At 37.9% G+C, this 23,190-nt stretch overlaps 2 protein-coding genes across 2 annotated transcripts in view; both read right to left on the bottom strand.

Moving 5' to 3' along the window:
* Positions 1 to 791: 791 nt before the first annotated feature.
* On the bottom strand, positions 792 to 11,155 carry exosc10 (exosome component 10). The gene is made up of 25 exons (XM_014021024.1): positions 10,989 to 11,155; positions 10,529 to 10,665; positions 10,024 to 10,147; positions 9,825 to 9,929; positions 9,497 to 9,656; positions 9,288 to 9,396; positions 9,133 to 9,208; positions 8,943 to 9,053; positions 8,697 to 8,840; positions 7,054 to 7,244; positions 6,795 to 6,951; positions 5,401 to 5,549; positions 5,185 to 5,235; positions 4,953 to 5,064; positions 4,798 to 4,845; positions 4,628 to 4,703; positions 4,435 to 4,544; positions 4,268 to 4,360; positions 4,113 to 4,181; positions 3,916 to 4,021; positions 3,767 to 3,840; positions 2,001 to 2,172; positions 1,592 to 1,656; positions 1,418 to 1,494; positions 792 to 1,320 (listed from the first exon to the last, which is right to left on the bottom strand). Exons 1-25 carry the CDS (start codon positions 11,109 to 11,111, stop codon positions 1,290 to 1,292), a joined length of 2,670 nt encoding a protein of 889 aa, XP_013876478.1. The 5' UTR covers positions 11,112 to 11,155; the 3' UTR covers positions 792 to 1,289.
* Positions 11,156 to 19,799: 8,644 nt separating this feature from the next.
* The window catches only part of LOC106526450 (contactin-3), a gene marked incomplete at its 5' end in the record, with an annotated part of 7,180 nt that continues 3,789 nt past the window's right edge, over positions 19,800 to 23,190 (bottom strand). The window contains 4 exon segments of the mRNA XM_014021062.1: positions 19,800 to 19,994; positions 21,175 to 21,343; positions 21,462 to 21,574; positions 21,804 to 21,990. Coding sequence (XP_013876516.1) covers positions 19,897 to 19,994; positions 21,175 to 21,343; positions 21,462 to 21,574; positions 21,804 to 21,990 — 567 coding nt within the window.

Below are 23,190 nucleotides of genomic sequence, written 5' to 3'. Positions count from 1 at the left end.
AGTTTTGGGACTGGTTTCTGAAGGTATAAAAGATGCTTCACTGGGGCTGTGTCCCCAGACTCAACTTGTATTGCTGTATGCATGTCGACTCTCATTTTATTGCAAAAAAATTACTCAGACCATTGTAGTGAAGAACTTTTTTGATCACGTATTTCTGCACTTTGTTTAACAGACATGGAAAAGTTTTTTTTTATTTCCACCACAGGACTAACAGTTGCACTGAAGTGCTGCTTTCATCTAAAAATAAATAGAAATATTTTCTCACAAATAGCTGGTAAAGTTTAAGATTTTTTCAACTCAATTTTCAGCAGTGCTTTTCCATCAAACAAAATTATGGGGCCATAAGACATTACAGTACAAAAGCCCTACAAAAGGCAAAACAGGTATTAAGCAGCACAGACACCCCTTTCCTTCACTCTTTAACAAAGCATGTCGTCTCTTAGTCAGTTTATAGCATTTAGCCTCACAATTTACCACAGCAATAAAAGCAAACTGATTTCAGACTAACTATATAAATCTCTACTATTTCCCTTCTCTGCAGTTTTCGTGATGCAAACTGCCATCTTAGTGTTTGATAGACCTGTCGTCATTAATTTCTCAATCACTTCTTCACTTGACTTTTTTTTTTACTGCAAATCAGTCTCTCTTCATTCCCATTTTATGACGTACTTCGGTTTCATACCAATTACTGACTGGGAAAATTGCACTAAAAGGTTTAATTATGGCTTCATTTGTTCCTGAAAGTATTCAACTTACAAGAATATGTAATTAATACAGTACTAAAGTTAAAATCAAGAGCACAAATATACTTTAGTTTGGAATTCCCACTTCCAAGGTACATGAATTTCAAATTTAAAAGCGCATTTCTTCTTCATTTCCTTTACCATGAGCAGGACAAAAAGAATGATTAATTCATAATAAAGTTTTTCATATTACAGCAAAGATACAAACAACATCACATCCATGTAAGTTTTATAGTTTGATGTTTAATTTCTGTGATAAACCATTTCTTCTCAATAATAAACCTACTGCCTCAGTTTATAAATACATAAGAGTACTGACTGTGTATTAACAGAAGAAATATCTAACCACTGTTTTCTAAAACCAGCTTTAAAAAAAGTGTTATACGTTTCCACACATTTATATTTACAAAGTGTTTTACAGGTGTGTGTGTGGGATGGGGGGGGGGGGGTTCCACCTAAAGTCATTATTCACTGATTTTCTTTGCAAGAAAGGGAAATATGTAGGATGATTTCCAAAAAGTGTAAAAAAAATTTACATCAAGGAGTTTATCTCTTGGGCCAGCTATGGGAAAACCCTCTGTAGGAGATTAAAAGAAAACAGAGATGAAATAATAAACATAAAATGTTTGGATTTGCAGAGGCAAAGAAACAGAGCTGCTCTGAATTTCTTTTACCTGTCGGATTTGCCACCCAGGTATGACATACTTCGGTTTCCAGTTGAGAAGTTGTTTTTTTGTCCCCGAGGACCTTTCTGTTGGGCAGAACATTTAAATATATCAAATATTAAAGAATATGCATTAAGCATGTATATATATTAATTTTTTTCTCAAAACAAAACCAAAAGGTACCTTTTTCTTAAAATCATGGGCTTGCTGGTTTGGATCAAATTGTGTGTTTCCCTTAGGTTTGGCACCTGTAGACAGAAAGCAAATAAATATTACACAACTATACATAACTACTGAACTTAGTAAAAAACAAAAACAAATAAAAAAAGAATATGCAGTTAATACAGTACTAAAGTAAAAATCAAGAGCACAAATATGCTTTAGTTTGGAATTCCCACTTCCAAGGTACATGAATGTACAATTTGAATAACATTTCTTCTTTCATTGTATTTGTGATTTGTATTATTTGTTGTATGTATAGTATTTGTTTTGTTTTTAAATTAAAATGAATAAATTTACTAAAAAACAAAACAAAAATAAGTTTATCCACTGTCCAGAAAAACAACAAAACAAAAAAATTACAAATGCATACCATCAAAAACTTTCAGATCTGACTGGCTGTAGTCAAAGGGTTTGAAGCTTTCTTTGGGAGCGTCCGTCTTCTGAGTCTTCTCTAATTTCATCAACTTCTTACTTGGTTTGGGAGTTTCCTCTCCAACCTCACTGGCAGCCATCTCTCTTTTCTTCCCATCTTTTGCAGCTTCCTAAAAAAGTGGTCAGCAACATTTTATGAAACAAAGAACAAATTCATTCTTTTTACAGTGTACTGAATAATGTATTATACTAACATGGCTGGGTTTAATTACCTGGGAAAATACTATAATGTGTACAACTCTTATGTAAAATTATTCAATGGAAATAAAAAAAGTATATTATACAAAAAGTTTGACAAAAGGTGAAAATAACTACAGATTATAAATCATCAATCTGTTCAGACCTTACTCTGTTTACAGAAATCATGTTTTGAGCCAATTTGATCACATATTGTCACAAATGTCCTATTAGATACCTACGAGGTAAATTAGATACCTACATGGTAAATGTGCCTTTCTCAATAAACCATCAAATGTGCTGCAACTAAACACCTGGTGATGCTTCCCTGGACCAGCTGAACGCTTCATACTGTTCCACATTTGCACTGGATATTTTATTAATAAAAGGACAATCATAACAATCTTTGGGTGAAGGAATTTTTTTCTAACTTTTAGATCGGATAATGTGGTTTTATCAATGCATTTGGCATTATGTAAAGATGGTGAAGGAGGTTCCCATGGATACAGTCAGTATGCAACTTGATGCTGCATTTTAAGCAGAAAAAGTAAATGTATAGGTGTTCAGTTTTACAGTTAATTGAACCAACTTTACATAAAACTTTAAAAATTGTAAATGTCTGTTTCTCTCTTTTACTTGCTGAGGTAGTCTTGTTTATAAAGCATTTTTTTAAACCAAAATGTGTTGAAAGCAGGTTTGTCGCATTGCACCTGATTTGATATATTTAACACAGGAAAGATGGAGGATAAAAAATGTGATCCTAGAGCTTAATCACATCACCATCTTCCTTTCACCACATTAGTGGTGTGAGACTTTTGCAAAACCACAAAAATCTCTCATTTATAATTGGAGCAGAAACTTCACTGCCACGAGGCTGCTGAAAGTGACAGGTTGCTAATATCACAGCCAGTCTGCACTTGGCACACTGATGACGATTACTTTCAAGGGTTTCTGCCAACATTTCTGATGCATGCTACCAGACAGAGTGCCAGGTGCCAGAATTCTTTAAACCATCATCACACACGGAGTCAGACTGGTAATTGTGTGTGCCTATGAAAGGCAGAAGTGAAGGAGTAAAACTAGGAAGCAAAAGTCAAAAGGTAGTGAGCTTGCTTGCTTTCTTTTTATTTACCATGTAAACAGAAAACACTAACAATGAAGAGGAAGTGTTATTGAGTAATCCAGAGGGAGCCAATTACTACCCCTAGAGGGAGAGAGTGGTCATACAAAAGGCTTCTGAAGGAGACCGTAACTTTGTTTCATGTCAGAAGGAAAGAAATGCATCTGATGAGGAGGAAAAATGGCAGTTTTTGTATTTATGTGTAGAAAATCCAGATGCTGCATGTTAGGAAAATAGAGAGCATTGCACAGAGTTAAACTAATAAACTAATGCCTTTAAAATGCTGCAGTAGACCTTTAAGTGCTTCTCTTTGTCTTCATAATTCTATACTTTCCCAGGTGTGTATCCTTTATCTTAAGTAATAAAATAAAGAGTAACTGGAAGAGAGAGGAGAGAAAAAGACTCACTGCTGCTTGCTGCCGCACAGTGGCAACATTCTTCAGTGATTCCTGGTAGCTCTGTTTGGCCTTAGCTCGTTTCTCTGTGGAACAAACAACAAATTATGTAAAACTTTACTCAATAAATGGACACTTTAGCGATGATTAAACCTCATTACCTGACATTTTCTTTGCTTGTTGCTTCACCTCTTCCTTGGATTTCTTTTTGGCCTCCAGCTCCTTCTCCTGCTGTTCAATACTCTGCAGTTTCCATCTTTTGCTAATCTGTCAAAGGGAGAAACAGCAGCTATAATCAATCAGAAAGAAGGAAATGTTTTTTTGGGGGGGAAAAGCGATAAAATGAGATTTTTATTACTTCAAATATTTTCGAAGATGGGTCAAACTTGGCATTCTTGTTGATGTGCACATCAGTTGATGGTAAATACTGAGATTTCAAAAGAAGAAAATAATTTATCTGTGTAATAAGAATAAAAACATTAAATAGGTGTAGTTTTTTTTCTCCTTTCTTACCATCCTGAATGGGTTTTCAAAAGATTCAATGATGCACTTCGCTTTCATCTGAGCTACAGACACTGACGTCTGGTCATCAGGAGCTTCTGGTTCCTTCAAAAGAAACAAGTCTTATAAACATGCATCCTTATTAAAGAAAAACAGAGTTGCTGAAACTTGATATCCACCTGGAACAGTGTTATTTTAGGTGGTGCCAAGAGACCGCGTGTTTTCTGCTCATCAACGTGCGTTTTCTGCTCATCCTCTGAGAATAGTATTCCTTGTTTAACTGCTCCTTCTGAAAATTCATAAATCATCAATTGAGCACAAACATGTCTCATTGCTTGCAAAAGGCACAACAAACACTAGCTTCAAGCTTACCACCAGGTGTAAAGTGGGGCAGTTCACTCTCAGAAATCCTGGAAGTATCATGGGGACCAAACAAAGTGACTTCTGGCTGTAAAAGACACAATCACGTTCATTTTACTTCAATCATTGCAGTTTCAGTTACTGAGGTACTTCCTCCAGATGTTTTTAGGATCTGAACCAACCTTTTTGATAGGTAAGAGTCCTTTTTTCTTCTGAGCTGCAATCTCAGCCTGAGTGAAAAGGGGGTAAAAAAAAAGCACAACTGTGTTTGATTCAGGCACACTGATTGGCAGGGTTCAGCACAAACTACATTCTCACAGATGCCATCTATCCTCACCTTCAGAAGGGGCATTTCTCTGGCTTGTTGCACTAACAAATGAAGCTCATTGACCTGCTGCCTCACCAGCGGCGGCACAGGATTACAGCAGGCGATGATGCCCTGAGGCTCTCTGAGGAGGAGAGACAAAGAGGTCTTAAATAAAAACACAAAAGTATTTTGACATTAAAAAAAGAGAGGAAGAAAAAAAACAACTAAAAGAATTTGAAAAGATGAAATCTAATCAACTTACTTGGGCAACTCCTCAGATATTTTGATCATCATATGAGTGGGCAGAACATATCTGAACACACAAATAAGATCATGAAAAACACAATACAAAATTTTAGGATGATCAGGCTGGCTGCAAAATGTGATGTCCACAAACTTAAAAAAAGAAAAAAAAAGTAAAATAGTTATAATAGACTTCAATAACAGCAAGTCCATCCATCCATTTTACACAGCCTACCCAGTGCTTTCATCTTCCTGCCTTGCCAGCTTGTCCCTCCAGGCGTATAGCAGTCTGAAGGCAGTTAGCTGCTGGGTGTTAAAAGACCTTTTCTGCTTCCTCTGCAGCTCTAAATAGGACTCCTCTGTGTATATTGGCTTCACATATTTCTGTTTGAAAGGGGAGAGTGGGGTTACTTTGTGAACAGTGATGAATGACGTAAGAAAATGGTGAAAACTGAGGTAAGCTAAGGGAAAAAATACAAGAGTTTGTGAAATTATCTGAACTGAAAATGACTTCTTTGGTGGAGTTTTAGGTGTTACATAAACAATTCAAATTTTTTAGTTTGTTTGTTTCTTTACATTTAAACTCTCAACTGAAAGACTTCTTCAGTTCTGATCATGGATTAGGAACCTAAACTCTTAGGAATCTAATTCTATGATTTTATGTGTAATCATACAAATGATATTGAAGATAAAAGGGGGAAAAACACTTTGGTGTGTTTGTTGTAGAAATAACTAATATGGTTTTTGCACACTCATCTTCCAGACCCACAGGACATAAACTGTACTTTCTGTACCGGTTTAAAACAGGAACACTGCAGTTTCTCTGCAGATAATCACATTCAACCCAAACGCCACAATAAAGACTATGCACCTGCATCAATCTTAAATTTATAAAAGACACACACACAGCCAAGAACACTACTAAATCCCACCACATGCTCAATCCAAACGGCTGAAATATGCTCCTATTGTCTCAGTTGCGTGACGAAAATCGCGTCATTTTGGTCACAGTTTCAAAACGTCCTCCCTTTCTTGTTACAATCCTAAAAGTTTCACCTCTCTCCAAATAAGACATAATTATGTAATTGGTCAGACGTTTGTGGGCATGTTTGAGTATGCTGAAAGCAATCAGACGCTGTGGTTTGCTTCAAACAAATGCTTCAAGAATCCGAACGTTGTATACAGAAGCAGACATTTATAAAGATCAAATGGCTAAAAAAATCATCAATGGATTTAAAACAGCCGTCGTGCACAAAGAAATCTGAGAAAAACTGTGGTGCTTTAACCGGGACAGATTTGTGGACACAATAACGGTGGATAGTTTTGTTTTTTGTCCTTGGTGTAAATCCCAGTGGGAAGAAACCCTGTGCAGTGAGAACCTGTGGGTTCCCAGGAGCTCGGTGCAGTGTGTCGAACGTCGAACAATGTGACTGCTCATCAATTGTTCAGCTTTGGATCGAGTGTACTGAGCCCTCCTTTGATGTGTCACTTAAAGAATACAAAGACTGGGGATTGAATGTCCAGATGTGAGAAACCTCAACGCAAATGTACCAAAACCAGGAATGTAAAAAGCTGCCTGGCTCACCCAATCAGGCAGCACGCTCAGAAGTGAGCAGGAGCTGTACACACCTTCAGTGAAATGTCTTTGCTCTTGTTCCAGACACACTGCAACAGGCCCGGCTGCCCATGGTGGGAATCCAGTAACTGAACTCTCACACAATCGTAGATGTAAAGGAGATAGTGGGTGTCTGTCCGAGCATACTGGATCATCTCATCTGGCAGAGGGCTGGGAGAGGGAGTTATATCATTTTTATTTCAGCTTTCTCAAAGTAGCCTAAAACTGTTAAAAGATAGCTGATGAAATAAACACACAAAGTTATCAACGTACCGGATCCTCCAGTCAGCCAGCTGGTACCGTTTGTCTGAGTCCACGCTGCAGAAGTGTTTAAGCAAGTGGTCGAGGGAATGTCTGGCCAGGTTAAGAGCTCGACTTGCCTGATGCGTGTCAAACATGTTGACGACATACAAGCCGAAGTCCCTCTGGAGCCACTCGATGTCAGAATCAGCACCGTGAAACACCTGAAAAGAAGGAAAGGCAAACAAAAAAAGGCAGGTTTACCAGAACTTCTTGTTTAATGAATAAATAAATAAAAATGGAGACACAATGTGACTTTTTCCATTTGAAATCTAGCAAATCTTTCAGCTGTTCAAGCCCACGCAACACATTTCTTTTCAAAGGTGTCCCATGGAGTGTGAGTCATGTTGACTCCCACACACCAGAAGGCACCTGCCAACTTTATCAAACATATTTGAGTCTGATATGGCTTCGAGAGGCACGCAACACCAGGGTTTTATCTTTACAAACTGGAAATCACAACACCTGGGGACGATCTTGTAAAAGCTGCTCTTTAAACTCCAAAGATTGCCAGCTGAAGAAAATACAGACATTTTCCATCTGCAACACTCTTATCAAGCTCTTGAAACCCCTCCTTGGAAAAATGCCAGCTAATTAAAAAGCTGGCCCGTAAAACTTGTGTACTTGTACAATGAGCATTTGCACTAGAATCGGGTCTACAAAATAACAGATCTCTGTAGAATTCATTCAACGTAGATGTTTTTAAAGATGAACACAACAGAATGACTAAAAACTACAAGCAACGTCTGTATTTAATCCAGAGAAATGCTCAAAACCTATTTGATTCAGTTTTTGTTACCGAAGTCAGAAATAAATGATAATCCGGCTTGGTGAAGTTGTACAAGATAATTTTTTTTTAATATTCCTATCAATTACCTATATTATTAGCAATAATGAAAGGGAACCAAATCTCATTTCCACTACATGCTGATTTAACTATGCAGTTTGAATAAAACCATTTTATGTTAAATCATTGTAAATAACCAAACCAGGAAAAAGTGCTATTAAGAGTTTGCTCATTAGTACAACTATGCGTTTGTGGTTTGCTTGCTTTTTGTATTTGGATATGAGGATCTGTCTAACTGCTTCCAGATTATGAAGAAATTATAATAAAAAGGATAAAAAGATGGTGCAGTTGCACTCAAAGTAAATGAACTCAACATATATTTAGTTTTATGATGCACTCTTTCAGCTGGCGATGCCTCAGGATACCCTCAGGTCTGCAGAGTGTTAAAATAAATAAATAAATTTAAGTAAATTTTGTAAACTTCTACAAAACTACATAAGTGGTGGAGGGAGTGACCGCAATTATTTTAAGATGCCAGAGGAAGACACTTGCGCTGGCTTGGATAGAGGGGGTGAGTAACAACATCACATTTGCAGCATCTATTGTTGTGTGTTGTTTTTAACAACCTTTGCTCCTGGTCTGTCGTAACTTTTTATTTTATTTTTTTTAACTACATAAATTTTGTCAGCTTGCGTAAACTTCGTAAGCAGGGGTGGGAGTCTTCAGACTTAAAATGCCAACGTTTTCCTCTAAAATCCTACCTAAAAGCCTGTCAACATGTGATGCCACCGTCCTGTTGAAGAGAACACAAAAGGAACGGTTTCCTTACTTTTACAATGCCCGGGTCAGTGAACACCTCGTTCAGGATGTACATTTCACCACGGAGCTCCAGAGCATCAATGATGAAGTCCTCCTCTCTGGTGGAGATCTGAATCAGACAGGTGAGGCCAAGAAAACTCCTGTAGGAGTGGTGCTGTCGTGGAGAACAAAACAAGGGGGTTAGAAAATTTGTTTGTTTTTTTTAAATTGAAGTATGTTTTTGTTTTAGCTGAAACAGAATTGCACACGTCTGTACCTCAAGATCCACCGCAAATTCAGAAGAGCTGCACAGCTTCTCATTGAGAGCCACGAGGTCCTCCAGCGAGTCAATAAAGGTTAACTTAGTCTCCGACATTGGTTTGTACATCTAGAAAGAATCAGACAAATGATAAAGCAGAAACCTAAACTGAATGACGAGACTTAGTTACTAAAAACAACTATTTTACCTGAGGCTCTGGCTTAGACAGTAAGCTTTCTGGTATTGTGAGATGATCCAGTTCATATTGGTACGGGTGTGCAAACCTACATGAATTAACATCCTTTGATCAACAAATAGACATAAGGAACAAAATGTAAATATAAGACCACAAACAAGTCTTACATGTCTTCAACATGCTCCTGTGTTCTTTGCTGGTGGATAAAATCAGCCAGGGCAGCTGGGACATCAAGGTCCTCCGGTCTCTCTTTACGCATTTGTTTGTTGGTGAAATCTCCAGTTTAAAAATAGAAATCAAGCCATTTAGACATGTTGAAATGTTCAACTGCAAAATCGACACGATGTAAAACCCAGGAGAATAAAACAGGTCTTACATGATGGAAGTGGCTTTAATGAATTGGGTTTGATGAAAATCTTCGGAATAAAAGGTGTGTTGCTGTTGTCAATCTTCTCCTTAAATTTCAGCTGCGGCCTCGTAACATTCTTGGCATGTAGCAGTCGGAATGTCTCAGCACGACTGCCAGAGCTGGAACCCTGATAAAGACAAAATCTTTATTAAAAGACTTAATGACATATGCGTATAAGTTTACTGCTATAATGTGAGATTAAATGTCAGGATGATCCAGAATATATGTGCTTAAACATGGTCCAAAGTACACACAGACAACTGCAATAAAATAACTAAAATGCTAATTAGCTAACCTTACGATTCCAGCTTGAAACCACAATTTTTGGAGGCTGAAACCCCGTAGGCATGACAGGCTTCTGGCTCCTGTTCACCCCATCGGCTTCATCAAGAAGAATGCCCTGGTAATCAGACAGCACAGCTTGGTTGGTTCGCAAAGGCCTTTTTCTTTTTTCCATCATTCAAGTTGTTTAAAGCCATGATCACAGGTCATACCGCTTTTTCAAGGATGACGTCGTTGGAGTCCACAACCAAGTCAAACCTCTCCTCCACCCCGGTCAGCTTGTTCCGGTCTCTTATGTAAGATCTGCAGCCATGGTGCTGCATTATCTGGCTCATGCTAACACAAAATAGAATAAAAAAATATTAACTTTTGCTCCTTATACTCAGCAAACATTACCTTCTTGCTGACATGTCTGTACACCAAAATCTTCTACAGATCTGCTTTACAACCAAAACATATTAATGTATAAGAGGACTGTTTTGCAGTGCAGACTATATGTGTTTATTTCACTGCTAGAATAAATTTTCGAGCAACTTTCAAAGGAAAAAGCTCATGAGAACAACTAAAGTGGAAATCTAGTTTCTGCAAAAATGCACCATTTGTCGACAAATCTGCCGAGTGCATGTCTGTAGATCCTATCAGAAAAATAAAAGCATTTTTAAAATTGTGTGGATCACATGATGATTAGGACAAATACAACTAACAAGCATCTCTTACCAGTGCAGAAGCTTGTCTCCTTGACTTTCACAGAACTCTTGAAATCCGGGAAAGCTCCGATAGAAATCATATTCATCTCCAGTCTGAGGTAAGCCAGCTGATGCTTTGGTGGCTGACAAAACAGCACTCAAACCATGCTGCAGAGAAGAAGAGAAAGGCTGAGCTGCGTCTAATAAAAAGTCAGTGACTTATGAAATGAAAAAGTTAGCCGTTTACATGCTGACTTCTTGTCTCGAGCTTATAACAACTAGCTCGCCGTGTTAGCCTCAATTTCATTATCTGGAAAAACACACCAAACATTTCTTCTTTGCTTTGCTCGTCTTCCACTGGTTTCATTTCTTTTGTAACTTACGTACTTGCCTGTGACCAGCTCACCCCATATCACCCACGTTGCCAGTGATAGCTGCTGCTAAGTGGTAGCTTGTGTGCTAACTCTCTCTAGCTGGTTTCGTTTACTTACTTTGACAAAAGCGTCCACGTCTTTGAAACCGGGACACAGCTCATTTTCCTCCTCTTCGTTGACGTCTGAATTTTGTTCCTGAAGACCACTGTTCGTTGAATCGTTACTTTTAGAAGGCTCCATCGTCTAATCTTTCAGCTGTGTTTGCATGCGTGCCCACAAAAAAACAGCGTTCTTCTGCGTACAAGAAGGAAGCTGAAGAAGATACAGCGCCCCCTAGCGGCATGGAATAAACACAGCTGCTGTTCTTCAATGCAATGCAATTACGTTAATACATTTTGATCTGAAGTTTATTTTTTTAATGACTCAGAGCAATCAAATAGAATAAAAATGTTGAACATGATAAAGACTTAAAAAGTGACAAATAGTTGCAAAATAACGCAAAAAAGCTGCATTGAGACGCTATAAACAATTAAAAATATAGAATCCTATATTCTTAATTGTTTATAGCGTCTCAATGACAGATAACCTATGACAGATAACCTTCCACCACAAATAAATATATTACTTCAAAAATGAATTGTTAATATAACACAAAAGGACAAAACATAATGGTTTCAAAAGACATAAAATGTTCACAAGCATCAAATACACACAACAAAGAGGCATGAAACACATCTTTATCGCCTCTCATCATCATGTCTCTTTCAGCCTGGGTGTCTAGGAGCGCGTCATACAACCTTTCAAGTAAATGCCAAGGAGCCTTGTTGGCTCATATCAGAAGTATTTTTTTTGTTTGTTTTGTTTTGTTTTGTTTGTCTACTGTGATGCCGATTCGGAATTTGAAATTATGTTTGCCACAAATCCTGCAGGACCTCTGGTCAGCAGTGCATCCATTTGATGCAGTGAGAGACTGCGGACACAGCAAGAACTCCCCTGCTTTGCCTCATTTCATTCATCCAGCCTGGACAGAAAGGATGCACTGGGAGGCTGGAACCATGAGGGGGCAGTATTTACATTTACATTCTGTGGGAACCACCCCACAACATCTGCCGCACTGGGAAAAGTCATATGCACCCATCATGTCTCCACCATCCATCCACTGTGTTTGAATCTGAAGCCTTTCGCAGTTATAAACTGAAGATGTGAGTTTCAGAATCAGACATTTATACATTCCCCTTAGTGTCTGGTGCCAAAATAAATTACAGAAGCCCACTGCTCTGATCCAGTGGTCAATAGCATGTGAAGAGCCAAATTATTGACACACCAGCTCATTATAAATGATCTGTGGTGTGTGGGGAGAAACCTCTCTTTTCTTCGCTTCCCGTTCGAATCGATCTCTTCACAAGGTCCTCTCCTTCTTATTATCTTAAAAGCATCTCTGCAACACTGACTCAATCAATACTTCACAGCGGCTTTCCATGTCATTCTGTTGTTTCAGTGGAAAACAGCTGAACTTTACACACACACACATACGTGCACCAATAATCTAAAGACTGTTGAAAAAGCTTCATTACAAAACCAGCAGCTCAGCGTGCTGCTTGTTGACTGTGCGCTTCAGATATTGAGTGTTATATTACCTCCAAAACATTTAGTTATCTGTAATAACAGTGTTCATTATGATGTGTGACAATATGATTAAAGTAGCTAGCTAAAAGCTTTGTGGTCTGTATTCTTTACCCACTGAAGAGGACATTACTGCTGGCTTTTACCCCAATTTCTGTTTTTTTTTTTTAAATTTTCATTTTTTTACATTATGCATTTTATAGCTTTGATCGCGCCCCAAGGCTCCACTCAAACTCCCCGTGCAGTAAAAGACACTAAAACGGCTGATGCTGAAAACGACACCATAATTTAACCCCCCCTCAAAAAATAAAATAAATAAAATAAAATAAAATTCCAGACAAAAATTCTCAGTGAACTGTTTTTATTAACGCCCTCATTTAGAAAACACCAAATGCACCAAACAATATCATACATGCACATCTTCAGCATTATCCAGATCAGCTGATGACTTTTCAATGTGAAAACATTTGGGACACGATCTCACAGAGATCACATGGACATTAAAATACTGAAGAGTCACAAAAGAAAAGGCCAAGCGTTGTCACCCAGAGCTCTATTTGTCAAATTCTTTATGGTGAATCAGTTGTTTCGCAATACATTTTGAAAACGGTAAAGCTGTATAAAAAGACAAACAGTAGCCTGTACTACTTACGTTGCCCACTGTGCATTGGTTGACCACCTTCAAATAGGTTGGGTTTTGCAACAATACATCAAAAGACTGTGTGATAGCAGCCGTTAATAAAAGACTGATTCTAGTTCTTTCAAAATTTGACTGAGGATTACGATTTCAAACCAGACGCCGTTGTCGGGGTCTGCACAGCTGACACCTTAACCCATAAACTGTAAGAAGGCAGGAGAAGATTTTAAGACTGGCTTTTGCAGTAGCAAAAAGTGGCTCTCAAACAACACTTGACCTTTGTGCAGAAGTTTTGGAAGGAAAACAAAAACAACCATATCAAACATTAAAAAAGAAGAAGAAGAAAAATTTTTTTTCAAATAATCTCCACAGTACAAGTACATTACAAAACAAAGAGGTTGGCCATGTGTTTATGTACCAAAAACACAAATGCTGCCTGTTTTTTTCCCCCCTCACAGTTCATTTAATCCACACATCAGCCAGAAAGATGCATTTCTTGTGTTAGCATCTGTTTGTTTAATAAAAGACAATCTGTGACGAAAAAAAAACATACATAAGTTGTCCACATTTTTAAAAGGCAGTAAGAAAAATTGACAAACTTCAAAGACAGTGTTCAGATAACTATCAATCGGAGACGTAGAAAAAAAAAAACCTGTCTTCACATTTAAGATGAGCTTTATCCATCGAGATGAACTAGACTTTTTTATTCTGTTGCATTTTTTTTTCAGTAGTCCCTTTTGCTCGGACATTTTGAGATGATTTAATAAAAAATAAAAAATAAAAACAGGCATTTTAAGCTCTGACTAGGTCATAGTCATTTCCCCCCTCCTCCCCTCCCCCCTGACACTGACCTTGTCCTATTCAACTTGAATGTCCGCAATGCTTCAGTCACCCAGCACAGACCACTATGGTTAAGAGCAAGAAAGGGGTTTAAACATGTTTTTCCCTCTTTAAAGAGCAGAATGGCTCTCTTGAAATCACTTGTCCATGACATCCTGGGCTAAGGTAATAACCATGCACAAACCCACTCAGACACTTTCCAAATCACACACACACACACGCACACGCACACGCACACACACACACACACACAAGCCTCTCCTGGTGTCATCTTGATAGAGCTCTCCTGATCTAGTCTTTCCTAAATCTTGATATATTAGTCTTGTGTGGGTGTGATTAGTGCCGTTACTTGCATGCCCTTTCCCCACAGCACCCCCGTCAGGCCTGCTCTAATTTATTAAGATGTTTTAATGTCTGCTAAATCATGGCCCATATCGGGCTTTCCATTCATCACGTCAGACCATTAAATAGCCCATTGTGTTCGGCGCCAACACCTCTCTGATCTGTCCGCTCTTGTCATCTCGGAGCTGCTGAATGATAGAGTGAAGCACGTTGGAATACCTGAGCAGCAGGGTTTCACCGAACTACATAAACAAACAATGACGACACACACCGCACTGAGAGAGAGAAAAAAAAGGAGGCCAACAATACAACTGACAACAAAGGACAAATTCACAAAGTATTAAAACACAGCTGACCACAGACTGAGCCAAATGATGTCTAAGCTGGTGGCTAGGTTTCAATTAACAGACTGGCACAATTGGCAGCACTTGAAAACTCTTGTCCCAACTACAATGGCTGATGAGGCATATCGACTGGCACTGACCGAGTGTTGCCCAGATGGATGTGGTAAACGGCTGGAACTAATACATTTTTCCCCCATCACTATTGATAAATAAGTCCGTTTTATTTCCTATATATCACCCAGGCTCTGCAATCGCTTCGTTAAAAAAATTCATGCTAGTATTTCCAAGAAGTCCAAGTGGACAAATCTGTATTTTCTGATCACTTTTGTCAGATCAATATAAAAGCAGCCAACAGATTTACTATTTTAAAGGGATGAGTTAGAAAATTAAAAAATGGGGGTTCTGTGGAATGGTTATAAACAAGCAATGTCTTACCTGTTGCTGATAACTTTTTAAACAACACCAATTTGATTAGTTATGACCAGATTGACGAGATCATGACCAGGACAATGTTTAATAAACCTGTGCACCAGAGTCAGTCTGCGTTACAGTGTTATCCTGGCAGAAATACCCTAAAATTTTCATTCAGAAGTGCTACAGCTAGTGGCTGCCATCATCTTTTGCTCTTGCACATATTCACAAAATTCTACATAAATAACCATATAATGTAAAACTGACTGACCGTGATTATTTATTATGATTTTCTTATTTTTTTAATTAGTTGTTTTAAGGTGGCAGCGATCCACTTTAGCTGTGGTTTCGCTCAGACTCAGTTAGCTCATCAGTCTGGTCATAATCAAACAATATTTTTCCAAACTGAGGTTGCTCAAAGAGCTATAAAAAACACGTGATAGTGATTATTCATACCTTGTTTCATTTACTTCCCAGGTTGGAACATGGAGTTGGGAATGATGCTTTCTGATGTCAGAAGTTTGAGTTGAGAATAACAAATTGCCCGATTTAAAGATGTGCGCATGTGTTTTGTGTAAAAAAAAAAGAACGTCGGGCAAAACGCAATAATTGTTTAAATATACCTAACGATAATGACAGGTATCTTTCACAAAAGACATCTGCAAGGTCTCACTTAGTTGTAAATGCAAGGATGTGTTAGAAAACAAATGAGACGGAGGTTCAAACCCAGCTCACTTTCTCACCTCTTCATGCCTGGCATGTGGTGTGAAGTGAGTGTGAAGTGGATGAGAGGTGAATGTCAGATTATCGGTTTCGGTGAGAGCAATCATTAGACTGTACAAAAGAGGGAATGTAGCAATTGGCTCTGAAAAAGTCATGTTAGTGTGGAAAGAAACGTTGCTTTTTTAAATCAACTGCCTAGCTTTAAAGCGTTTTTCAAATTTAGAGCCAAAATTGTAAAGGGGAAAAGTAACTAAACCTTGGGTTGCATTGTTTTATAGTCACTTATAGTTGGATTCTGAAAAAAAAAAAAGAAGTAAAAAACTACAAAGGACGCATTCACATGGTTTTGATCACTTCAGACGGAATGTGCCACATATGGAAACTTGAGCAAAATTTAACTCTAATTTTTCATAATACGTAAAAACTGCAAAGAGAGCTAAAAAAAGAGCAGTGAAACTGGGTGTTGATACAGAGTGGCTCCAAAAATGAAATCTTTATTTATTTATTTTTGCTCCAGCTTGTTTCAATTTAGTTCTAGGCTGTTGTTTAATTAGCCGGGTACAGAAGCCTCGTGCACCAAGCCAAAAAAAAATTGGGCACTGAGAACATCTGGAACTTTGATGAACATCTGTTGTGTTTTTTTTTTTTTTTTTTGTGTGTGTGTGTCTAAGGCACTGTTGGCTCTTTGAGATCCCTTTGACTTTCCTTTTTTTTTAGCGGAATTAACACATTTAACATGTTGATTCAGCGACAAGTTGCACAGAAAGGTTGCTGTGCCCTCTGAATGTCGTGTCAGTCATATTCTGTGAGGCTGTTTATCGCTACAAGGGGACAGAGACTTTCTGAAGGGGGAGAATACAAAAAAAGTGTAAATTAAAATGTGTGAGACTTGAGAGCCATGGTGGCTTCAGCCATCTGTTATCTTCAGTCTATAAGTGGTTCTCCATTGGGTTGTTCTTACAGTAATGTGCTCATGACAAATGTCTATTTAAATCTGACTGTCTTATCATGTTTAATTTAATTTACGATATGTGCACAACTCCTAATATTCTATGAGTACATAATCCATTTGAAGGCTTTAAATTGAACCAGCTAAAAAATGTTGAGGTTTCAGAAAATGTTTGAAGCATTGGATAACTTTTTTGTGAACTTCTGTGGACACTATGCCCAGTAAAATCAATAATATTGTCACTTTGAACTTGGAAATCAAGCATCATTCCCACCCATTTCACGTGATTTCAAAACCAGTAGAAAGCTTTTATCTGAAGCTGTGATGTGGCGGCTTTGCAGTGATATAACCCCTAAAACACAAAATAATCCTAGTTAATTATTTAGTGACTTCATGGAGGAGAACTTTTGGTTCATCAAAATAAACGGACACGAGCGTACTGTAGTTCAACGCAGAGTAAAGAGAATCAACAAATGCTCACATTTGAAATCAGATTATGAATTAAGGATGTTTTTTTTTCTTGATGAGCAAGAAAATAAAATCTTTTAATTTTTTCAGTTGACTGATTGTTGGAAAGCAAAAACAGTCTGACTCTTTGGCTTCTGTCAGCTGTCAAATGCCATTTTTTGTGACTGCCAAATTTGGTTCAGTCAGTGAAGCAACAGGCCAATAAAATAACTGGTTAAAGATGATAAAACCTACAGGAACTTTCATGCCCCCACCCCCTTCCCCCCGCTTATCAAAGTCAACATGTTATATGGTAAAATATTAATACACAAAAGTGTTTTATGAAACACAAAAGTGTTTTATAAAACACTTTTACGGAGCCCATCTGGTGAATTTGGATTTTTTTTTTAAATTAATGCATGGCCACGAGATAATAACTCGTTGCCACAAGATAATTTTGAGCAGCTGTGTCTCTTTGTGAGAGATACAGACTTTGTTGGAGTCAGATTATATATGAATGCACTGTTTTTGTGTATAACTGTTTAAAAGTACCCCACAATTATTAATATTTTTTGGTGTATGTTTAATCCAAAAGCATACCTCCATTGCTAAACTGTTCCTTTTTCATAGTTGGCTAGTTGGCTACTAACATTTACGAGATGACATTGAATGACCCCAAGTGTGTGTCGGGAATTTATTTTATTTTTTTTGTTTTTTACCGTGTTCCTGAATGTAACATAATTCTGACTTCTTAAGCAGCAAAGGCAGGGGGTGAGAGAGGAGCCCGTTTTGAGCTTAAAAATGGCTCTTTTTGGACAAACACAAATCCAGTTTTCACCTATGTCTTATAGCTGCATTATATATGCTAAAATTACTCCATGGTAAATGGTAAATGGTACTGACCTTATAGAGCGCTTTTCAAGTCCCTCCGGACCCCCAAAGCHCTTTACACTAACAGACATTCACCCATTCACACTCACATTCACACACTGATGATGGCAAACTACACTGTAGCCACAGCTGCCCTGGGGCACACTGACAGAGGTGGGGCTGCCATGCATCGGCGCCACTGGGCCCTCTGACCACCATCAGTAGGCAAGGTGGGTGAAGTGTCTTGCCCAAGGACACAACGACTGAGACGGCTGGACGGGGGATCGAACCAGTGACCTTCTGGTTCCAGGACGACTCCCCTAACCACTCCGCCACAGCCGCCCCATATCTAACAGCAAGTGACAGAAGTATGCCATTCAATCCTACACTGAAATAAAAAGAAATTAATTAGAACCTAGGCTTCAGTCTGCAACGGCCTTGAAATGACTGGAATAATTATCTTGGGGCCACACATTAATTATGTCATGTGCAATAACTATCTTGTGGTCACAAATTATTATATCAATGCTGCGAGTTATTATCTCATTGTTACACATTAACTATCACATGGTCATGAGCTATTTATTATCTTATGACCATGCATTAAGTGTCTCATGGCCACAAGTTATTATCTTGTGGACACAATAACTATCACATGGTCATGAGTTATTATCTCATGGGCACGCATTAACCATCATGTGGCCACGAGTTATTATCTTGTGGTCACATAAGAACTATCTCATGGCCATGCATTAACTATTTTGTGGTCATAAGCTATTATCTTGTGGGTATGCATTCATTTCTTTTTATCCAATGTCACTGGATGAGCTCTGTACATTTTCATTGGAGCACGTTAAAATAAAAATGTCTGCAGGATGAGCCGTAACATTATCTACTGCCATTGTCTTTAATTGAGGCCGTTACGAGAATCTCCAAAGGCACGTGCATGGGTGAATGAACGTGTTTAGATTTCTAAACTGAGTGTGAAAATGAAAAAGGAAAATTCAGAAACACAAAACCACTCCTTTCATCGAGACCCTCCGCAAGGTACACCGAGTCCTCAATCAAAACAAACTGCAATGAACTGAATGTGCAGGAGAGTATGTTGCTATCTTTGTCATAACAAGAGGAAGGCTGAAACTACTTTGGCACATAAATGGAAGTAAGGCATCTGTTATCATTCTAGAGCGAAAGGAAAAAAGAAAAAGTTGTAATAGAGTTTTGTTATCATCTGGCAAAAATGTCAGACCCACTTATAAAAACAAGCATTTAATGTTAATTCATTGTCTGACTGTGGAGGACCAAAACTGACATAATTAAAAATAAATAATATATATAAATGGCCCAATAAATAAATAAATTAACTTAAATGCACGGATTAATTAAAAAAGGAGAACTTCACCTCATTTTTATAATTTCATTGACCTTCATATTTATTTTTCCAACTTAGTTCCAACAAATTACGTGTTTTAGCACATTGTTAAAGGAAAAACAATATTTATATATTTGTTGGAACTAAGCTGGAAAAATAAAAAATAAAGATCTGTTAAATTATAAAACATGAGGTAAAGCTTTCATTTATTAAATTGTTTAATGTAATTTAAGTGTATTTATTTATTTATTTATTGGGGTTATTGTTTCTGCTTTTATTTTTAATTGTGTCAGTCTTGGTCCTCCATATATGACAGTTCACTCCATTCTTATGCTGCCTCATACTTTTACAAAATCGTCTTTTTAGAAAAAAAAAGAAGAAAAAAAGAAAGAAAGAAACATGGCCATCTTCAGAAATTCTTGGAAAAAATATCAATAGCAAATGTTGGAAATCAGAGCAAAGTTATGTCACAATGTTGACCTGAATGTAGATATTGCAACGGCGAAGAATATGGAGAGCAGAGAAACGTCCACACTCCAGGCTTTGGAGCCACGGGCACTCATACCTACAACACAAACACACACAAAATAAAAACATCATCAGTTAGACAATATGACAGCTGACAGCTGACATTAATACAATACACTATTTATAGTGTTATATTTGATTCATTGGCAATTCAGCTGTATATTCACTGCTGTTCAAAAGTATTGAGTAATTTTAATACTTTCCTTTTGTGGAGTCAGACTGTGGGTGTTTTTCCACTCGTTTTCTGACAAATTTTAGAGAGGGGCTAGTCCAACCAACTTTGAAGTGATGCTTGGTATAATAATTATCAATAGTATTACTGGTCATGACATGAGTCATGCAACATGCAGTTTTGAGTAAGACAGTGTGATTTTTTTCTTAACTTTCAGACTATTTTATGTGCTGTAGATAGCATTTTAGGCCTCTATTGTCCACTTTTTAAAATTCTATACCAAAACAACAAAAATAAACAAACAAAAAAAAAAACTAAAGGTTCATGTTCTAACGTTGTGTTAAAAACATGGCAAAATGTCATATGTTACCTATAAATCTCTTGTAAAGATACAATACGACAAGAAACCTTTGACCTATTAACATTCAAACTGCATCATGTAAGTGAGTGAGTTCACTCATGAACCTTACCCTATAATTAGTAATATTTACAGAAAAAAGTTATAACTGATGCTTAAGACATATTCCAAACCACATTAAAGACCACTTTTTGCCTTATGTTGTACCTGCTAATGTGTTTTGCCCACATATTTCACTTTCTGTCTAAGTACCTTAAGGGAAAATAAGTAGTTTTTTATTTGCAAAAGAAAAGCCAGCGTAGAACTCTAATTCTCCCTAAACTGCTGTTTTCAGGGATTCCAAACAGAAATCCAACATTTAACAGCAAAAACGAGTCCCACGGGAAAGTAATAACGTCTAATAAATAGAAAGTTGGCGACAGAGACGGATTGCGCTGCGCATTTCAGCAAAACAAAAGCCCAGATGAGCCCAATGAGGGAGGCAAGGGACATTAGTAATGCTGAGACGAGTGAGGACAAATTGTTCCTGTCAGAATTAAAAAGAGTTGAGTGATTTCGTTTTAAAAAGTCAGTAAAAAGTAAAAAAATAAAAGTAAAAACCAGAGGGTAGATCTTCTTATTCTCCTAGAATCTACAATCAAACCTTTTACCCACTACGATTGGATAAAACACAAACAGCAAGCTTACTGAGTTTGTGGATTCGAATGGGATCCGAGGGTGGACCCAGTCCTCCTTCACTCAGCGTCTGAACTCGAATGATGAAGTCGCTGTCGCTCTCGGGGAGGGTCAGCTCCGCTGTTGAATTGGCTGTTGTGAACGTGTTTACCTCTTTGTGTCTCTGTCTCCAGTATGAAAGCTGAACGAAGAAAGGAAACAAGGCAGGAGACACAAAGTAAATACGCGTTCGTGGAGCCTGAGCATTCTCGCAGTCTGATCCGGAACATTAATAAACATGTTATCACAAAGGAACTCACTTGATAGCCTGTGACTTCTGATTCTGAATCCATCGCCACCACAGGCTCCCAGTAAAGAGACAGCTGAGAGCCAATTAGGGTCCATTCAATATTCAGCGGTGGTTGGGCTGGCGCTGCACAATATAAAAATTATTTATTTCTCTGTGTCAACGCAGAAACAAATTACAGTCTCATCGGTAAACCCGAATTATCGTAACACCATATCAGACTGCTTCCAGGAATGATAACAGAGGATGAAAACATTTATCAACACACTTCAGTGCTCTTCTGCACAACTAAAACAGCTTTTTAAAATAAGTCATTATAGCCGCTGCCTTTTCTAACAGTTGTGCTGCAACTCACGTGGCTTTTTTGTGGTGACGTTGATGGCAGGGAGGAAAGGGCCAGTGCCCGCCGTGTTGAAGGCGCTGACTGTTAGAAAATACTGCGTGTTCACTGCCAAGCTGTTTACTGTGACCGAGGTTTGGTTCCATGGCACTCTGACCTTCCCCATAGTCTCCGGCTTGGTGTCATCCTCCCAGTAAACCACCTTTCAGAAACAAGAGTGTGTCACTTAGCATAGAAATGAAACTGATATCTCTGAACTGGAGCAGAGTGTGTTGATGAGTATCATGCAGCCCGAGACGACGTTTGAAGTTGTTCCCAACGGCCCGAGAGAAATGTGATGCTTTTGTTTTTACTGCTGGGTGCATCGTGTAAAGAGAGGTCAACTTTCCTGATCCGACATCTGAAGCTTTTTGCGCTTTAACACCCAGGAATCCCTTTTATGGTAAAATGCCAGTAAAACAACAGCTTTGTCATTTCGGCACGGAAGGAACAGTTTCCTGCTAACTTACTCACATATTCACTTGATGAATTAATCATTTAAAAAAAATCCCCAAAATAATGGTTGGTGTACAGCTCAAGATGATGGCATCAATACCCACCACCTCTCCGCCCAAACCAAACAACACTCAAAGCAGAAATTCAGCTGGAGAGACGCAAGCACCGGTAAATCATTTCAGATCAATGAATGAAACAAATAAGCAATTTCAGACAGGAACAATAAAGCTCTTTTCTTCCTTGTCGATCAAGTCGCTCATGGATTTATTGCATCATTACTCAACCCAACAATACATCAGAACTACGCAAATGGTAGGAGGTATTAATCATTCCCCTAATTGAAAGCTGACTGATTAAAATATGCTTTTCAATAGTTTGTTATGGATCAAATTCCAACTACAGTTCTGAATAAAACAATATTAATATCATGCCCAACCAATAGCCTGAAAAGGAACAGTCCTAGATGACACACTTTGTGCACCTCATTACTGCCTGTAGAAGTGAAATGTGGGCGATGATGTAACTGCTTCTGTATGTGTCTGTTTGTCTGCTGTTAGTAAAATATCTTGTGGACCAATGGAAGAATTTTGATAAAACTTGCAGAAAGTTATCACTGGATATACAACATCTAGAGCTAAATAGCATTTGGAGTCAACATGTTTTAAGATAGCTGTTACACGTAATCAACTAACAAACACAAACATTACTAAAACTCAGTTAATTTTATAGATACTGACCTAAATTTGGTGTGTTAGCATCTGAGCATCATTCCCCAACACATACCCTAAGCTCTAGCAGACCAACCAAATTATTTATTTAAAATGTTGGCCTTAAACGTTTTAATGAAACTTTCAGAAAGTAGTAATTGAATATATACATACATACATACATATATATATATATATAT

The sequence above is a fragment of the Austrofundulus limnaeus genome, unplaced genomic scaffold (assembly GCF_001266775.1).
Source record: "Austrofundulus limnaeus strain Quisiro unplaced genomic scaffold, Austrofundulus_limnaeus-1.0 Scaffold276, whole genome shotgun sequence".
Taxonomy (NCBI): domain Eukaryota; kingdom Metazoa; phylum Chordata; class Actinopteri; order Cyprinodontiformes; family Rivulidae; genus Austrofundulus; species Austrofundulus limnaeus.
Note: the sequence above shows the minus strand (reverse complement) of the source record. Positions and strands in the feature narration are given on the sequence as shown.